Source organism: Telmatherina bonti, assembly GCF_933228915.1.
Source record: "Telmatherina bonti genome assembly, chromosome: 4".
Taxonomy (NCBI): domain Eukaryota; kingdom Metazoa; phylum Chordata; class Actinopteri; order Atheriniformes; family Telmatherinidae; genus Telmatherina; species Telmatherina bonti.
Genome location: NC_136622.1, coordinates 22736657 through 22756538, shown reverse-complemented (window position 1 = coordinate 22756538; position 19882 = coordinate 22736657). Strand labels below are relative to the sequence as shown.

Sequence of the window (19882 nt, the reverse complement as noted above, 5' to 3'; positions counted from 1 at the left end):
TAACGCTTAACATTTACTAAATCAAACAATAAATAAAAAAGTCAGTGTATCACAAACAACATCTGGTGTTCACACAAGCAAAAGTGCATGTTCGAATACTGTGAATTGTACATGTTTCTTTTTATGCACTTCTTTGGTTCGGTGCTGTCATCTGCTGCATGTGGACACGGGGCTGTGGTCTTCCAGTCCGTCCGCAGTCTAAGTGGTTGCACTGTTTTCCCTGTAAAGAGCAGCATTGTCTCCACAGGCCTGTCAACTGGTTAATCACCTCTTTGATGCGTATGGAGCAGCCTGTCACAATGGCCACATTGTCAGACAGTCAAGTGACTTCTGAACCCAAAACAAGAACATGCTTAATTTAGGAAAATGGCTTTAGAGATGACAAAAATTCCTTAACATGGAGCTATGAGGGGAAAAGCCCGACTAGTAGACACTTGGATGGATAGATATCAGTAAGTGCTTCCCACTGATGTGCTGTTAATCTTATTTTTGAAAAAGCAAGGAAGCTAGCTGAGACAGGCCCCATGGTTGTGTGAAAGTATCCCAGTGGAGGAAGGGAGACTGATAAGGATTTTACTGTTAGTCAGTTCCTCAATCTAATTAATCAAGACTCTGACATAGGTTGCGAAATGTAAATGAGAAAGTCTTTTGTACTGTGATGTTGTTGAAAGACAACTATTTCACATCTGTAAGCAGTTTTCTGTCCAGCAGGAGGAGACAGAGTCTGAGATTTGGCCAATCTGCTTCGGGTCTCTCTGTGGTAGGTAGACTCAGCTTTGTCATTTTGCTTTAACTATTTGTGTTTTTGGTCCAGTCTGTAATGTCATACAGAATTTGATTTACTTGATAACTTTGCACTTCATTACATTACAAAAATTCCAGTGAGTTATCCGTGATGTGACATAAACAGCAGTCAGTGTGAAAGTTGGTCTCTGTGTACAGCATCACGGTGGCCATGCCAAACTGCAAACTAAAAGTTATTTTTCACATGTTTAGGAGTAAGTCTTTTCAGTCATCTGAACAAAAATGGGGCTTTAATGAATATGTGATGATCCCGTTTTTTGTTTTTGTTTATCAGTTAGCTAATAATTTTACATCAGCGTCATGATGTAAGCCTCAGCGGCCACCTTGGTGGCCTTATCCCATCCAAGGCAAACTGTGACAGGTGGCCTTTTGCTGTTACCACTCCCTTCAGAGATTGATGAAGTGATTGTGGGGTTGCTGCCAGTGTGTCTGTGCCCTGGGCGAAGATGTCCTGGTTACGAGTGGGAATCCCAGCTATGGCATCCGCCCTGGGGCTGCTATTGTAGCCATCCTGCAGGGGGCCCTGGGGGCTGGTGGCCCTTAGAGCAACTCCGACTCACATACTGCTGTCACACCCTTGGAGACACAGCAGTATTCTCCCTTACGCGCTCCTCTGATAGACTCAGACAAAATGACTCTTTCTGGATAGCTGTGAGTCCACAAGGAAACTACCTGACGGTGCCAAACTTTTCTTGATGCCAACACTTTGGAAAGGACAAAAGAGAAAGACAATGTAGAGCCATGTTCTTCTCACCTGTTTGACCTGTTCTTTACCCTCCTGTATTAAGCGAAGTTGTGGTTTTAATTCAATTTTACAAGTTCAACAGTGATCTGAATTAAGTATTGAGAGTTAAAAATCGCCCTGCGATGGACTGGCGAGCTGTCCAGTGTGTACCCCGTCTTTTGCCCAAAGACTGCTGGGATAGGCTCCAGCTTCCCCGCAACCCTTCATTGGAATAAGCAGTTAGGATAATGAATGAATGAATGAATGAATGAGTTAACAATCTTGTTCAAGCTTCATGTCTACCTAGCGAATGTCTGACCCTCACAGTGCAAAATGATGTGTGTAAACAACAGTTCGCATTGAGAATGTTTTATATTCATCTCCCGAGGAGAAAGACAGAGCTCGCCTTAACTTTGCATTCAACACGTACAACCTAAAGGAAACACTTCATATTCTGCAAGACATTATGAGATTATAGAAGATCTAGCAATTATTTAACCATTTGATTAAAGCTATTAGCACAATAAAAGTAAAATAAAATAAATACAAATACAAGTGAGGCTAAACAAATGTGTGTTTTGGTCTTTTATTGATCATTGAAGTGCCAGGAATCAACAAATCTTTCAACACCTTTGCACCAGTTTGTGATGTACTTCTTTCCCAGTATCTTTAAAATATTCTACTTTATCACAGAAGTTAAATCTTTAGATTCTGGAAACACATCATCATTTGGAATGTTGTGCAGCTTTCTTTTTCTTCAGTTGCGGGTAAAAGTCCGCTAATAATCACTGCACGAGGGAGCTATAGCCACGACATTGTCACAGATCATAGGTGAGATACTTGAATGTTGGACATTCCCACATACAAACCTGTTATCAAAGAGAAAAAAGAACCACTGGCAAAATAAGGCCACAAAAAACAAATTTCACACCAAACTAAACATGATAAATAACACGTCACACTCACCCACATACACACATACAAGCTGCTGTCAGTTATCTGCCAACACACCAACCCCACCACTATCTACACGTGCATCAACTGCACTGTCAATTTAACTGAGAACACCATGGAATAACTTAGTTGCATGAACATATATACAGTTGCACCAACATAGAAAAGCATGCTTTTGCATATTAGAAGGTTGTCCGGTAAACTTTACACAAACTCCATGACATTTATTAGTACAGCATTGATCCAATCAGCAGCAGTGATTTAGACTAACAAATATAGTCTGAGGAAACAGGCTAATACAGTATAATTCACTTTTTTATTACAGATCTTGTACAGTATTAACATGCCTTATGATGCAGTATTACTACCATCCTCTTCTTTTTCAAACTGTGTGGAAACTGAAGAAATTACCAGGTCTTAAAGCAAATTAAGAAAAAAAAAACAGTAAAAATCAACAAATTGAAGAATCACTTCATTCAAAAACACAAGAGAAAAAAGAGACATTACATTTTGTACACCAACTAGTTATTTTGTGCAACATCACACACAGAGATTTGTTCAACGCAAGAAGCACATGTAATGATGTAATGTCAGGCCAGTTAAGAATAAATCAAGATGACAAGCAATGTGAGATCTTTGACAAATGCAGAGCAGCACAGAACTGATTTTTAAAACGAAATAAAAACATTCAAAACCATGTAAGCGCTAATCTTGCCAAACGCATGCTGTGCTGCAACAATCTCTACAGAGCAGGCCAATAGCAGCATTTTCTCTAAGCCACAGAGCTGGATGCCTGTTCTGTCATCTGCACAACTCAAAGAACAAATCTTTATTTACAGCAGCGGCCTGCAGTTGTTCACTGCACTTTACAAGCCCATTAGCCAGTGCTGGGATATCTCCATGCAGATTGGGAAGCAATAATGTACACTGATTCTGGCGCTTTCTTTTTTGTTTGACCTTTTGCTGGTCTTTTTTTTCTCTTTTCCAAACTGTTGCCATAAAAGTAAATGCACATTTCAAGATAGGCAGAGAAATAATATGCGCTTAGAGGATAAAAATACATACATTACCAAATAAATCTGGACAAGAACTATCCAGTACATAAGAAGAATTTACAGTTCTTACTCATAAATAAATAATTGAATATATTTAAACTAAACTTAAATTAATTCAAGTTTTTTTTTTTTTCTTTACCAAACTCAGCTCTGGAGAGCATTGATTGGTGGCAGTAAAAACCTTTGTTTATACAATAAATTATTACACAACATTTATCTGAATCTGTAACAATAAACTGCTTTCCAACAATGATACAGTATTCCCACTATATTAGTAACATTCTTTTTCATTTACACCAAGTTTATGCTATTTAAGGAAATGCTGCTCAACCATCATGCGTCCAGATGCATCATATTTTAATGTTCATCATTATTAGATCTTCCATAAAGTTCACAGACTGCAAAGTAGAGGAAATTAATATACCTTCACAGTAACATTACGCTATTATATCCAAATATTTATGCATTCATTTTGCATGTGTAAATTTTTTAAGTCAACTGTGACACTATTGGTTTGTAAATTTGTATAAATGTTGATCACAAATTGAAATAGGTCAAATATTTAATGAAAAAGAAAAAAAAAACATAAGAAGAAAAAAAGATTTTTGGGGGAAAAGCCATTGAGAGTCACCCCCTGGGAGCTATTCAGCATTTCCTCTCTATGTAAACACAACGGACCTACTATAACCACTACCTGGAGCTGGCACCCAGGCTCTTCCCCACTCTTCTGTCCTGGCTCTTCACTTTTTGTTCTTCAGCTGATTGGCCAGCCAGTCCAGACCTTCGTAGAGGCCGTCCCCGCTGGTGGCACAAGTAGCCTGAATGTACCAGTTGCGATGGCGTAAGGAGTGCAGGCCCAGCTTGTCTGTTATCTCTGCAGCATTCATTGCATTGGGCAAATCCTGAACAACAACACATAGTTCAGAATATCAGCCAGGAAAGCCTCAGTTGAAAACTCATGAACGAGAATCTGAACAGGAATATTTTGAATGAAGTGCAATGTAGCAACACCTGTTTGTTGGCGAAGACAAGAAGTACAGCGTCCCGTAATTCGTCTTCTGCCAGCATCCTCATCAGTTCCTCACGTGCTTCATTGACCCGCTCACGGTCGTTGCTGTCTACCACAAAGATCAAACCTGTAGGAAGAAAAATAAAACTATTTTTTAAAAGTTACACCCAAGGAGCTCATTTCATGTGCTAAATGGCGAGATGTAAGGTACACACTAAAAAGGTCACAGTCCAGCACAAAAACAAATAACCATGCACATTTACAACCACAGCTAGGGTCAATTTAAAACCACAAATTCATCTAACATGCATGTTAAATTAATTCTAACTTGTATGTTAGATAAATTGACCAGAAGTCAGAGTACACGATGAGAACCCACGCTTGATTTAGTAAACATGAAAACTCCACAAAAAGCTCCAGTTAAGATTTAGAGCATGGGACCTTCTTGCTGTCAGGCAACAGTGCAAACAAACAAAAACCTGTGCAGTCCATCCTGGTAATATGTGAACATAGATTCATAAAAACCCCAGTTTGATAATAGTTATGTACAATGTCACAATGATGATAATAATCTGAAATAGCTAGCTCGCAAATGACCTTATCTAATATATTAGTCGGATAATAGCCTCAAGTGCTAGGGGTGAGTGTGCGCTGCAAGTTGTACATCAAGAATAGAGAAGTATTTTAACCCCAAACTGGCTGGCTGGTGTATGATGTAAGAAGCTGTTGACTTAGCTCACCTTGTGTGTTCTGGAAGTAGTGTCTCCAAAGGGGACGGATTTTGTCCTGGCCACCCACATCCCACACAGTGAAACTGATGTTCTTGTATTCCACTGTCTCAACATTAAAACCTGAATAGAAAGCAAATCAACATTAACTGGACGGATAAAATACTTTATAAAAAAGTAAAGCCTTTAATTTTATCCTAACAAACCGATTGTGGGGATGGTGGTGACGATTTCCCCCAACTTCAGTTTGTAGAGGATGGTTGTTTTTCCAGCAGCGTCCAGCCCAACCATGAGAATCCTCATTTCTTTTTTACCTATCAGGCTCTTCAACAGGTTCCCAAAGATGTTTCCCATAATGACTGGCTACTCTCCCTTCAGCTGAAAAAGAACTGTAAAATTATTGAGTTAAGTTTAATAATCTTAATAAACTGCAAACCATGTTTAAAAGGTCAAAACATCACTATTGTGATTTTTTTTAAAGTGACACAATTTGAATGCAGATTTTTAACTTTTAAAAGTAGCAGCTCAATTGCGTTTGAAGCCGCCTCAGAGGAAAACCAGTTTAAAACACACTTCACACATAACCAAGCAGCTGATGTGACTGTAAGAGCTGACTGGGAAAGCAGGCTACCACACAGGCTGTTACTGTATCAGCTTTCATGTGGTGCAGGGTAACCACATTATCTGCTGTTTAGTGGCAAGTAAAGCAAAATATTTTGATATATCATGTCACACATTAGGATTGAATATGTATGATGCAAACAACCTGAGCTAGTGAGAAAGACAATGACTTAAATTTGACATCTTGGGTGCTTAGTGGTAAGGACCCTTTAACCCTTCAACTATATAACTCACACCAACAACATTGCAGCTGAGGTGAATTTAATATTAACAGGGTGTTTGAATGAGCAAGCAATGTATCACATTTCTAGTATGTAGCAGTGGAGCCAAATTTTTCTCCGAAAAACCTTTTGTATTATTATTATTATTACTATTAAGAGATAGGAACTTATGCTATAGCTAAATATCTTTTTACTGTATGATATGAAAGGCACGTACTGCTAGCATAGCCTGCTCCAGCTGCAGCGACCGCACATACATCTGTCATAATGCGAGAGGAAGGCGAGGATGCTGCAGTCCAAGCAGGTCATGAGTCCTAACACGTTATTTCAAGCTTAATAAGGTGACATTTCAAATGCCGCTTGTTTACTTCAATATCTGCCAATGTCTTTGGTATTTAAAAGAAAATCTCTGCATCAATTTGTTTGCCATATAATCCTCGCGTACAGTCACGACAAAACGCAGCAGTCGGCCTGATGTCGACGTGAAGCGGTCCTCTAATTCCCCCAAATCGTTTAAAGGCAGTGAAAGAGCTAGAAATGTGCCGTAGTCACCTTTAAGACATGTATACATGTTGGATTATTCTCATCGTTTACATCTCATTCACACTTACCGTCAACAGCAGGCAGGATACCAGCTGGATTCAGTAGGCAGAGGACGGGATGCTAGTCTCGCGAGGGGTTCACCTTGTGGAATGACGTGTTCTCGCGGTACTTACTGGGGATGCTACAAACGCCGCTCACGTTTGACATCCCAAATGACTTGTCAAAAGCCAGGATCACGGCTGGAAGGCCTTTCTGCCTTTTACATTTGTTGTCAGTAGAAAACCAAATAAACAAATAATTAAAAAGTGATGTCAGTATGTTTTAGGCTTCATTTGCGTTTTTAAATGTTTAACTCATGAAGATAGTGTGATTTTAACTGATGGATCCACGCTCCTAGTTGATTATTTACTAAATGTGTTATTCACATACATTTTCAAACTCAATATGCTCAAACTTGCTATAAGGTTTGAAATCCAAGTTTTAAATGATAATATTATTTATTTTAAAGACTACACAAGGGGTAAAAAAAAACAAAAACAACAACAACAAAAAAAACCTATAGACTATACAAAAGAGATATCTGATGTCTCCGGTTCCCCTGACGAGAATATCAAATTCACCTATGTATGAAAATTACATAAATTTTTATCATTAAATAATATGAATGAATTTGAATGGCTCTTGCTTCTAATTTATTTTAATAAGATATATTTATCAGATGTTTTCTGAAATTTGGTATTTTCAGATACAAGATCATGCATTCAACTAAACTAAAGGCTGATTTGCAAAAGATTATCAATAAAAATAAACATAGTTGTGTGTGTCTTGGAATTTTGTATTCACTAGATTTAAAATGACACCATATGGAGGTCCCCTACCCCATCCTGCCCCAAATCTAAAAACTGATAAGAGCTTTTGAAAAAAAAAAAAAACCCATTTAACTGTAGTGTCTTGCTTTCATTACATCATTTACATACGGGATCTATTAAATTAAAGCTCACTTTATTTCCTTATTGTGCCAAGCCTAAACAACTAAGCCAACATAATGCAAGTCTGCAGGCAAACATGCTTGAATAATTAACAAAGGAATCATCCTAATGAATAAATAAATGGCTGACTGTAATAAGATGCCTTGTGATACTTCCTGGCAGCAGCCACTTTTGTGTCATGGGTAATGAGGAAAAAGGAGGCAACAAAACATATACTGAATCTATTTCTCTGGCTGTTTTACACATGTTGCGTGTGCCTTTGTGTGTGTGTGTATGTGTGTGTGTGTGTGTGCAGCACGCTAGTTTCTTGGGTTTAAATGTGCTTTATAAGTAAAGTTGCCTTGCCTAGAATCAATATTTTAGATGGTTTAAATGTGAAGAATGCATTTCTTTTCCTCTTTCAATAAAAAAAAGAAAGAAAAATCGTAATTGCTATTTAATCACATGTTGCACCTGTACCCTGTGTGATTAAATTACATGCCCCAAAATCAGCCCTGCAGCCATAGGTGAAGCCAACTTTTGCCTCCCTCCTCTGCTATGTTGCGTGTCAGTCGACAGTCTGGTAATAGATGTGTTTATCAATTCAGTGGTGAAGGCAGAGGAATAAAGAGGGGAACAGATGTTTGCAGCTGCAGACCAGATTACGGGGTGGAGTGGATGGTGGGGGACCGGGCCGAGTTTGGAACTTGGAGAGGGTTACAGGGGGTTACAGCGGGCTCGGGTGGTGGCAGGAGAGGTAGGGTGGGGAGTTATGACTTAAAGGAGCCTTTCCTCTGAAGTGTCTGCCAGCGTGCACCCCAGCAAACACAATCACAAGTCTCGTTGGTTCTGCTAGCTGAACTAATGAGGGCCTGCACGTTGAGGGCAGGGGCTTTGATGTTCTGGGTAGCTGGCTCCTTGTGTTTTCTCTCCCGTTCTCCTCCTCTCCCTGTCCCACATCAAAAAATGAAAGGGGAGTTGAGAAGCAGATGTTTTGAGGCATGTATTTATACAGAGCACACTTTATTCACCCCTTCTCCATACCCTATTTGTCTATACCTTCCGCATTTCTGCTGTATGAAAGTGCAAGGATCTATTTCCCTATCTTTATATCCAGCTAAACACACTAAATCGCCTTACTTTATACATATAATCATCCTGTCAATCAAAGTGGGTAACTTTTATCTCTCCTAACTTCCTCTCTTTGCCTTGCCTCTCTTTAATTTCAGCCCAGTCTGGATGTCATTATTCAGGGGGCAGTCGATGTGTTGCTATGCATGTGTCTTTCTCTGCAACGATGAAGAGGAAAAAAAAAAAAACAGGAGTGAAAGCAGTCCCAGGCTGTCCACCAACCTCTGTCTCACACATGGGAGCAACAGTGACAGGAAATTCTCTTATAGCGGCTCCAGGGTGAAATGATAAAGGAATGAAGAAATACAAACCAGAAATCCAGGCCCTTATCATTCCATACCACTCGCACTCTCCCTTTTACTCTTGCAAATTCCATACAAATAAGAATAAAAAAAGAAAGACATAGTACAACCATATCAGTCATTGGCATTATAATTCCTTGGAAGTCAAGAGATATTCACCAAAGTCCATTCAAATATGACTTAATTGGCATTAAATCCAAAGTGGCAAACAAGCTTTTTTTCCCAGCAGACTAAGCACAAAAACAGTTTGGATTATCTAAGATATCTAGGAATGCTACAATCATAAATCAAGTCATGTGGTGACATTAGCATTTTGCTAAATCTACAGTGCATGTGTGCACACCAGCATGAATGTTTTTGATTGTGCATTAGGCCCAGTATTTCATCATACAAGTGTCTTTGTGCATAAACGCATACATGTTTTCATGTGCATGTGTTTATATTTGTGTAGTCTGTCTCCTCGGTAACAGGCATACAGGATCTCATCAACACGTGGTTCTGCAAGTCCTGTCACTGGCGATGAACTCTGGACAGATGATCCCCTCAGGTGCTTGCATAGCAAAGACTGGTATAATCACCCCCACTTCTTGCTCTCTTGATGCGGCTCTCCAGTAATACAAGTCATACTTTAAGGAAACAATATCCTGCAGCCATAAAATGTCCTCCTCTCTGCATGAAGTGGCCATAAAAAAGGCTCTCACCTCCAAAATCTGTAGTGCATCGAGCACCCCCCCCCCCCCCCCCCCCCCCAACCCCCTCCCACATACACACACACACAGACCCACCCATTTAGACAGTGACACATACACGGGCTCAAACCTACATGCACCCTTCAGCAACACTAAAGTAGGTCCATCTCTCACTTTGATGTGGATCTTATGTGGGAAGGATCTAAGGAGTGCTCGGACAGATGGAATGGAGAAAAAAAAAAGCACATAATGCATACTGTCAAAAACTCAGTCATTATTTCATAAGGAAGTGACACACATCACGTCATTATTATACCAAGGGGAGGCCTATTTCTGAACCTTTTCAACCATTATCAGGATGTAATTGCTCTTGTTACAACTATGTAAATAAAGCTGAATGATTGGTTGTTAGTGTAAAGGATTATGGGTTGTTGTTTTGTTTTTTTTTAAACTAATGTTTTACCAAAACGAGTGAAACAATAAGTGAAACTTTAATAAATTTATACAAGTCAAGTCAGTGAGACAATCTTGCATTAACTGCATGAGTCCTTGAGAAATTGTCGTTTCTCATCTATTCTAAGTCAAAGTCTGAAAAAACTCAGAGGCAAACACAAATAAGTACTCTTTCTTGTAGTTTTACTTGTTGTGTTTTGATAATTGATATTTGTCTGTCATGTGGTGTATTACAAACTTTAGCATGCACTCCCTTCTTGGCCAGTTCATTCTTGAAAAAGAGATTTCTAATCTCAGCGAAGCTTTTATCCAGTCAAATATAGGAGAAACTAGAATAAAAAAAATATCACAGATGCCAAATTTACAAATTGAGTCAATACGCTCGCATGGCAGTTGTGATGAACCTTTGAGAAAAAAACATTGAAGAAAACCTTTGTTGTCTTAGAGCACTGTTTCATCCTCTTTACCTGATTGATCTGTCATTCGCCTACACCATAAGGACAGACTCTGATATGATAATACTATTAATAATATTAATAAGGATATTTACAAATATACATGTACACAATGAAATACACAGCTACTGTACAAGATGAGCAAGAGTTTATACATTCAAATGTATGCCCCCCTCTTTTTTTGTGGTGACAGAAAAGATGGGATATAGGCTGGTTTGATGACTGAGAGGGCAGTGTCTAAACAGCCCATGGGAAGACAAATGACATGAGTCACCTTTTCAATCTCTGACTTGGCATTTTGAGAATAACAGCGGCTACAGAGACAAAATAGATCCCAGATGAAGGGACAAAAAAAGGAAAAGAGTGGATAAACAGATTCTTTGGGAGAGTTACAAAAGGAGCAAAACAAAATCTTGAACAGGAGAAAGCGAAGGGACAGGCTCGCCATCTTGAGTTCTGAATGGGTAAAAGCAGTTTGAACTGGAAACTACTTGCAGACATTGACCCACTCTGTGAGGCGACACTCCTCGCACAGCACGTAGCAACACCAGTGAAATCGGCAATTGCAGCGTTCGCTTCGTGTCTGCTTCAGGATGTTGTGCCCTCGACCACAGCACAGTGAACTGCAGCTGTCTGTGCTATAGCTAGTTTTGTTGCAAATGCGCCCTTGTGTACCTGCAGAATCAATGGATGCATCAGGCTCACAGAAATCAGGAGACTTCTCAAAGTACACCAGCTCTCTGGACATGCTTCTACGACGCCCTCCAGTAAACCCCCCAGTGCTTCCTCTGCCACTGTTTTCAATTCGAGGGTTGAAAACTCCATTGTTTTTGTTCTGTGAATTGACAAAGATGGCCGACAAGAACTTTTCCTTGAGCAAAGATCCCACGAGCCGAAACTCTGGAGACACATGCCAGCAGGTCTTGAACTGACAGCTCCCTGATGTTCCATGACATTTACACTTTCTCATCATGTTGTCAGTCACAATCTGTGGAGAGAAAGATGCAAAATTATCAACAAATTAGGCTGCACATTTATCATAATGATGATGACCAGTAGAAGGATGCTCCCTGAGGCACAGACAGAGCAGTAAATAAGCACTTTACTCACCTGTCTTCCCACACGGTTGTTATGTATCCTCATGCGAGCATGGATATCTCTTGGAGACCCACGGGAGTCAAGCCAGTCCCTTGAGAAACGGTCCCCAAAACGCAAATTATGACTGCAGCCACCCCACTCCCAAGTGTCCTGTATTGAGCTTAACTCATCTGATAGAGGCTTGAGCAGGGCAGAGGGGTGGGCAGACCGCAGGTTAGTTGGCAGGTGGCTATGGTGACCATTTAGCTCTGGGGGAAATGACCTTGTCATGTCAATGCCTACCCCACCCTTTTGCAGAGTCTGCAGCTGCAGCTGTGTAAGTTTCAGGCGGATCTTGTCATCATCTTGGCGACGTTTGGACTCACAGCCACACCCCCGCAACTTGCCCATGCTGCATGCCGAGGCCACAGAGTGAGCCACACCCGCTGCCAGCAAGGCCAGGGAGAAGGCGCTCTCCCGAAAACCTGGGGACACAACCAGGTATTATATATATATATATATATATATATATATATATATATATATATATGTATATATATATATATATATATATATATATATATATATATATATATACACATACATATATATATATATATATATAAATAGACTGTTAAGACTCTCACCCCTGTTGAGAACAGTGTTGTGGTGGGGCAGCTTGCCAAAGCCCTCCAGTGAGGAACAGTTCCAGCGCTGGTCCCGGAGCTGGTGCTGGCATTCATGGATGGCCACCTGGATTCCCTGCAGAGCAGATGCTGTCACGTCAGGGTTTCGCACACACATCCTCATTTGACGCTTACTGAGGCCTGCCAGCCTCAGACACACAGAGTGAGGGGTAAGAACTGGATCTCCTGCCACCTTCAGGCTGAGGATATCATTGCACAGTACCCTGCAAGGAAAGAGAAGGTTGGTGGGGGGTGTCATCAGTGCTGGTCAGGAGTTCATCAGTCATATCCAGAGAATGTGGCAGTGGGAGGATGTTCGGAATACTTAGGAAATTCAACAAACTCAGGAAAAAGTTTAAAGGGATATGCTAAAATAAATAAATTGATAAAATAAAATCTATGTTTTTTTTGGGTTGTGTTAAATAAACTTAAAATTGAGGTTAAAAAAAAGAAAAGCAAAAAAGTGTTGTTGGTTTTTTTTTTGTTTGTTTTTTTTATTGTATTTTTAAGTAAGCCACAGGAAGAACGTTAACTCTAAACCTATGATTTAACTAAGAAAAATATTTTTATAAAAAGGAGACCCAACTGCCAAAAAAAATCTATAAGATTAATGTGCTTTAATGGTGACATAGTTTGGACCTGTTAAAGACAAATAAATGGCAAAACACTGATTTTTCATGTTTTAATGTTAAACTTAACCAGCCAGATAAATCAGAGGCAGATGCCTCACTTTAAAAAAAAAAAAAAGAAAAAAGAAAAAAATGAATGATAAACTAAACACAAAATCTTTTCTCAGTTTCTACCTCATCCCACGTCGCAACTATCGCATGCAACATCAACTCTCCTGGAGATCTCAAGTGCACTTACGTTAATGCAGGTGACATAAGTGCTGCTGCCAAAATCAGGAATTGGTCCCAACGGGGTTTCTTTGATAGCTCCATTTTGTTGAGCGTGTTTCGCGACGTGACATTAAAACACTCGGGATAAGATCCAGCACTGTGTAAAGGTTATCAAAAGGAAGAAGAGTGGAGTATTATCGATGCACCGCCAAACGACCGAGAAGTGAAGACGGAGAACAGAAGAGCTCGGGGGCGAGAAACTGGAAGGGGGAGAGGGGGGGTTGAGAAAGAGGGGAGGGGAGTGGATGCCTCCACAGGCGGCTGTTTGCAAAATATTGGCCAATATGAAAGTTTGATCACCAGTTGATTGTCGTATTATTTGAGAAGACAATAATTAGTCCAAGCGTAAAAGGACGTCTCCAAACTTTTACGCGCAAGTACTTTTCAGGTGCAGAGGTCACAAGTTCAGTGAAACTATGGGAACTTGTTATAGTATTTAATAGGTTGCACACCATGGCTGCCTTTCCTCCTGGTATTTGTCTGTGAGTCTATATATAAATGATAGGCGTTCCTTTTCTACCTAAGTGGATAAAGAAACGCAAATGGCAAACGGAAAACCAGACAAGATTTTGTTCATAAAGGGGCGAGTTATTCTAAATAATGATTGGGGGAGGGGAGAATTGCAGCTTCCACTGTACGATAAGGAAGCGGCAGCAGGCAGACGGCTCCGCTCACAGACCCTCCAACAATACTGTTTTTAGTCATGTGGTGTCCCCCCTTCCTCCCACCTCAATCAGCGACTCTTCTTCATTGTTGCGCACGAAACAGCTCCACTTTGTCAATCTAAAGTCTTTATTTGAAAAAAAAAAAAAAAAAAACCCAGCATAAATTTCTAGAATGACATATCTCTGTCAGCGTGCATCACATTGTGGCATAAGGTGTTCTGGCAAAACTTATGGGAAATTATAATTATTTATCAAAATGCAAAGAAAGCTTACAAACGTTCAAATATTTGAAGAACTCTCATTACAAGTACGTTCAATAACAATCAGGCTTATGAAATCAGTTGTCTCGGGCCTTTTGTGGCGTTCTCGAGATCATCCATCAACGTATTGATCCTGCTTATCCAAATAAAGCATCAACAAACCCCCAAACATTGTTGCTGGTAACCGAGAGCTGCATGTGTGCTACTTTCATAAAATTAAGTTAAAACCCCCCTTGAACACGGTTCGCTTAGTGACACCAATTCACCTAATCTCCTTCCATTCCCTAAGCTCAAGCAATGAAAAGTGCATTAGCATTCTGCCTTGGTGTGTATATCTAAGTGGCTTAAAAAGTGATTTGAAGTTGATTTGTATATAAAAGGCCCTCTTTATCCGGATTGAAGCTCTAATCTGCTCGGTGTCGCATGACTGCTCCAGGAAACTAGTTCGAGCACCTTCATATAAAGCTAGAGTATAAATGTGGGGTGTCTGTCATTTTTTTAATAAGCCTTCTCCCTTATGCTGTCATCCGAAGGAAAGAGAGAGAGAGAGAGAGAGAGAGAGAGGGGTGCAGAACAAAGGAAAGATGTTACTCAACTGCAATGCGGAAACTATTGTGGAAAATTCAAATAAGCAGACAAGCGTCACGTGGTGAAACATTCACCCACGATACAACATGGAGAAGTTTTGGGGACAGGCTTGCCCCAAGTCTGGGGTTTGATGGAGATGCCGCAAAGTGGCTCAAGCTGTGATTACACTGCGCTACATTGCATCGAGGGAGGTCTGCATGCCAGATGTTAGGGCTGGTTTTTATCCTTACTCGTCCCCCACTCTGCCTGCTTCATCATGCATCAAACTTCTGATTGGAGGCCATACTTCATCTCTCCTGTTTGAAAAATATTTAAGTAGGCCGATATTGAGTGTGAGTAATAGGACAACTTATTGTTTCTATATGCATTATGTTTCCTAGCGCGCACGCAGTTTACAATGTAAGTCCAGCGATGACAGTTTTATTGCCTCATAAAAGGCACTTTTAGTATAAAAGAATATATAAATAATTACCTGTAATAGTCTTTGAAAGTCTTGTGAAGGTTTTTACCATAAAATGAAAGACAGAGCAATGGCCTATGGGCTTATGAGAGCGCATTTGGAGAGAGGAGGAGATGCGGTTAGGGAGTAGGCTAATCCAAGCACTGGGTAAAAAAAAAACACAAGGGCAGTTTCAGATGGCTCATATTCCGCTTTAACTGTATACTACCGTGACACCAGCGGCGGAGCACCATCGCATCTGTACCAACACTTCTAAAGAGGATACTTCGCCCAAAAAGACTGGATGCGGAAGCAAGAGCGCGGCCAGAGAGAAAATACTCTGAGACGCACACTCTTTTTTTCCTTACAGGGGATCGATTATGTGACGACCGTGAGATTCCACAAGTAATATGCGCAACGTTGTGGACTGGCCTGTTTTTTTTTCTCTTTCTTTCTTTCTTTTTTTTTCTCAGTTGTGTTTCCTTATTCATTGTGCGCCCTATGAAAAGCATTAACTATCCCTCCCTCCAATCCTATTGAAAACGCTGCGAAAAAAAACAGAGGGAGATGAGAGCAGCAAATCCCTTTTTTATTCCCCTCATAGCGCTCACTAAGACAAGAATGTGTTGCCTATCAGTCACCGAGGGGATCAAGTCTTCGGGACTGTCCCACGCGTCCAATGCGCCTCGTAAAGCATCACTGAGAGAGGCAGAGTGAAGGCGACTGCTGCAGCAGCAGTACCATCCTGACTGGACACTTCACATCATTTAGCAACCTGTCTCCACTCAAGAGCCATTTAAGTCAATTAGAGCTGCCAGCATCTCTCAAGTCATAATCGGATTGTGGTGTGGTAAGTATAGGCTACACATACCTGCACCTTGCATGTTATGTTTTTGGACTATTTCAGTTGATCTATCACACAAAATAACCCCACATATGTTTTATTATTTTTACCATTTTGGGGCTAGTTCTAATTTAACTAATATTATTTGTTCATGAGAGAACGGATGAGAGAGAGAAAAGATTATTAAAAAAAAAAAAAAAAAAAAAAAAAAAAAAGTTGAAATTTGACTTTTCATCCTCATGTTTGAATCGAAGTCATGATGAGGAGTCTGGCGCTACTGCTGGGAGTGAAAGCTGCCTGCATCCTTTTGGTGTCTTCGCTCTCTGGCACGGGGGCCGTCAACAACAGCGGCCGGTGGTGGTGAGTTGAACACTGACATGATGCGCTGGTTCATTTAACAGCATCCTAATTCTGGAAACCTGTCCTCAGCAGCGAAGACCTATGCGCTGCTTTGCATGAAGAAGGTTTTATTGGAATACCACAGTCCAGACTGCATGCTTGAAATAATGTGTTTGTTTTGGAACAGTACACAACTTCTGTTCAGTGTCAAAAAAAAAAAGGGAAGCAACCGCACGGTAATAAGACTTGGGGGATTTAAGCAGTCGTTTTCAAATTGCTCCATGTGAGTTCAACAAGCAACTATTTCTCTTACATTTTTAACAATTTTTTAAAACTTAGATTAACGACAACACTATTTTTTAAACAAACGAAATAAGCCTAATATTTAGTTTTAACTTTTATTTGCGGTCAGTTTAATTTATCCTCTCTGTGTTTGGCTCCCCCCATTTTTTTTTGACAGTTGGGCTTGAACGAGACCACATTTTTCAGCGCAATGTGGGATAAATTAAATACGGATTTATTTCATAGCTGAAAGGAATCCTATACGAGAGCTTGTTCAGGGTCGTGTTGATTTAATATTGCACATTCTTCCGACTATACACAACCCCAAAAACTGAAACAGTCAACCGCACAGTATTTTGATATTACAAACAATAAAATAGGATGTTTATAGTTAAGCACACTGTCTTGCTAGTTTAAAAAAATGAGTAAGGTGTAAGCTATGTTTTTAGTTTTAAGGAAACGTTTTTGCGGCGTCACAGGATAAGATGCGTTTTCAAATAATAAAAATATCAGTTCAATTCCATAAAAAACACATCTAGAGGGAAAAACAAGATATGGAATAGAGAAAACACCCAAAAAGATGAAATGATCATTTGTATTTATGTTTCTAAACCTCACAAGCGCCATTCAAACAGGCCAAGGCTCGCCAGATTTTCCCGATGTTAATGTTCAACATGAGACTCAGCCATTACGCACCACTGAAGTTTAAAAAACACGTCCACACAAAAATCTGACAGAAAATGCCAGACAAAGTGGAAAATTATACAGTCTATGTACTGAAACACCCAGAATGTTCTGAAACCGATGACAAAATGGCTGCATTTAAATCCTGTTAAGTGATTCAAAATTGGTGTACAACCGAGCAGGGCAGGTGGCACATTCAGCCACAAATAAGATAAACCATAATAAATAAACATTTTTACATCTCAGCTTACACTGATATGTAAATATCATAGGTTAATCAGCAAGGATGTTTTAATTTGTACGTGTTTATCATCACATTTAATATAATATTCAGTTTTTACTACTGTGGCAGTAAGCAGTGTATGCAGAGGTACTTTTTAGTATCTTTATTGACATGGTGACCATAATTCTAACATTGACATTTTTCCTTCTAAGATGCTACATCTTTTTAACCTATTATAAAAGACGATGCACAGTAGCACTTTGCATAAACCATCCTCATTCTGATGAAACCATTATAGATAATAAATATCAATTAGAAGAATGTGGTTTTATGTTTCAATCATGAAGCTGACATCTAACTGTGTCTGGTCCAAAAGGTTTATAGAGAGGTAACATGATTCAACTTCATGCTATCTGAGGCTGGAACCTGCATTGTGACTCAGAGACACTGGTGTCTTGTGTGGTCATGGAACAGCATGCACCACTGTTTATTTATGTAGAGTACATTGAAAGTTTTATTTCAAAGGCACAACTCATGACATGCAAAAAGACATCAGCTTAAGGGTTTAAAGGGTCACTTAGGAACAGCATGTATCGACCGCAAGCTCCTTCACTCTTATTTCCCTTGTCTATGTTGTTCCAATGCCAGGGGTATTGTCAATGTGGCTTCTTCATCCAACCTTCTAACCAACTCAAAGAATGTGCAGTTGGTCCTGGACCCAAGCCTGGCCCTTCTGAGTCGTCGCCAGCGCCGGCTGATACGGCAGAATCCTGGCATCTTGCACGCCATCGCCGCTGGGCTGCACACTGCCATAAAGGAGTGCAAGTGGCAGTTCCGCAACCGCCGCTGGAACTGCCCGACCACCCACAGCCCAGCAATTTTTGGCAAAATTGTCAATCGTGGTGAGCCTCTCTTCTCTTTCTCAACAGGCAATATTTGGACAATTCTGGGCAGAATGTAATGGAATCTCTTTTGCTGATTTAAAAGGCTTTGTCTGTAAATACTTTCCAACTTTGGGCAGAAATTGGCAAATCCAAATCTGAAAGGCTGGATCAGTTTCTGATGGGAAGTTTTCATGTTGTTTATTCAGGTTGCCGAGAGACGGCATTTGTATTTGCCATTACCAGCGCAGGAGTGACCCATGCTGTGGCTCGATCCTGCTCAGAAGGGGCCATTGAGTCGTGCACATGCGATTATCGTCGCCGAGGTCCTGGAGGGCCAGACTGGCACTGGGGGGGCTGCAGTGACAATGTGGATTTTGGCCGGATGTTCAGCCGTGAGTTTGTGGACTCCAGTGAGAGGGGCAGAGATCTACGCTACCTCACCAACCTACACAACAATGAAGCAGGAAGAATGGTAAGGCTTTGATGCTTTAAATAAGAGAGATGATGTATTATGATTGACAGACAAAAAAAAAAAAGACAGAACATCAACATATGCAATAATTATATCTGTGCTTCGAATTCTGAGTGATATTTCATGGATGGTGTTTGGTCTTACTCCCATCAGACTGTGTCATCAGAGATGCATCAGGAGTGCAAATGTCATGGCATGTCTGGTTCCTGCACCATGCGTACTTGCTGGATGCGGCTGCCCAGCTTCCGAACAGTGGGAGATTTCCTTAAAGACCGCTTTGATGGAGCGTCCAAAGTTATTTATGCCAACAAGGGCAGCAACCGTGCCTCCCACCGAGCTGACCCCCGACATCTACAGCCTGAAAACCCGGCTCACAAACCCCCCTCTGCCATGGACCTTGTCTATTTTGAGAAATCACCTAACTTCTGCTCTTACAATGGCAAAACTGGGACTGTGGGAACTTCTGGAAGAACATGCAACAGCTCTTCTCCAGGGCTGGATGGATGCGAGTTGCTATGCTGCGGACGTGGGTTTAAAACTCGGACCGAAAGTGTAAACGAACGTTGTCACTGCACGTTTCACTGGTGCTGCCACGTCAGCTGTTTGAACTGTACCAGCACACGAACGTTACATCAGTGTCTATGATCGAAGGTCAACCTGCAGGCAAATATTCAGGAATGTATGAGGGGCAAAACATTGTTGACTAAGAGAACCACAGGAACACAAATGGTTTGAGAAGTTACAGCAGGTGTAGGTTAGAAAAGCTTCGAGGCTGGTAAGCTGATACAGGAAATGTTATGGCACAAAATGTCAATCAAGGTTTTGCCTGGAGATAGAAAAAAAGCACAAATATGTGAACAGGGTACCAAAGGAATATGTGCGC

General features: G+C 40.6%; 3 protein-coding genes across 3 annotated transcripts; 1 reads left to right on the top strand and 2 right to left on the bottom strand.

The window, feature by feature from the left end:
* Positions 1-4277: 4277 nt before the first annotated feature.
* On the bottom strand, positions 4278-6783 carry arf3a (ADP-ribosylation factor 3a; the record flags this gene model as incomplete). The annotated part of the gene is made up of 5 exons (XM_079239040.1): positions 6728-6783; positions 5481-5663; positions 5287-5397; positions 4549-4673; positions 4278-4439 (listed from the first exon to the last, which is right to left on the bottom strand). Exons 2-5 carry the CDS (start codon positions 5626-5628, stop codon positions 4278-4280), a joined length of 546 nt encoding a protein of 181 aa, XP_079095166.1. The 5' UTR covers positions 5629-5663; positions 6728-6783.
* Positions 6784-11144: 4361 nt separating this feature from the next.
* wnt10b (wingless-type MMTV integration site family, member 10b) lies at positions 11145-13361 on the bottom strand (the record flags this gene model as incomplete). Its single annotated transcript, XM_079238640.1, has 4 exons — positions 11145-11645; positions 11768-12219; positions 12382-12644; positions 13288-13361. The coding sequence occupies 4 exons, from the start codon at positions 13359-13361 to the stop codon at positions 11145-11147; spliced, it is 1290 nt and encodes a 429-aa protein (XP_079094766.1).
* A 3013-nt stretch (positions 13362-16374) lies between these two features.
* On the top strand, positions 16375-19644 carry wnt1 (wingless-type MMTV integration site family, member 1; the record flags this gene model as incomplete). Its single annotated transcript, XM_079238641.1, has 4 exons — positions 16375-16475; positions 18292-18545; positions 18734-18999; positions 19153-19644. 4 exons carry the CDS (start codon positions 16375-16377, stop codon positions 19642-19644), a joined length of 1113 nt encoding a protein of 370 aa, XP_079094767.1.
* Between the last annotated feature and the right edge of the window lie 238 nt (positions 19645-19882).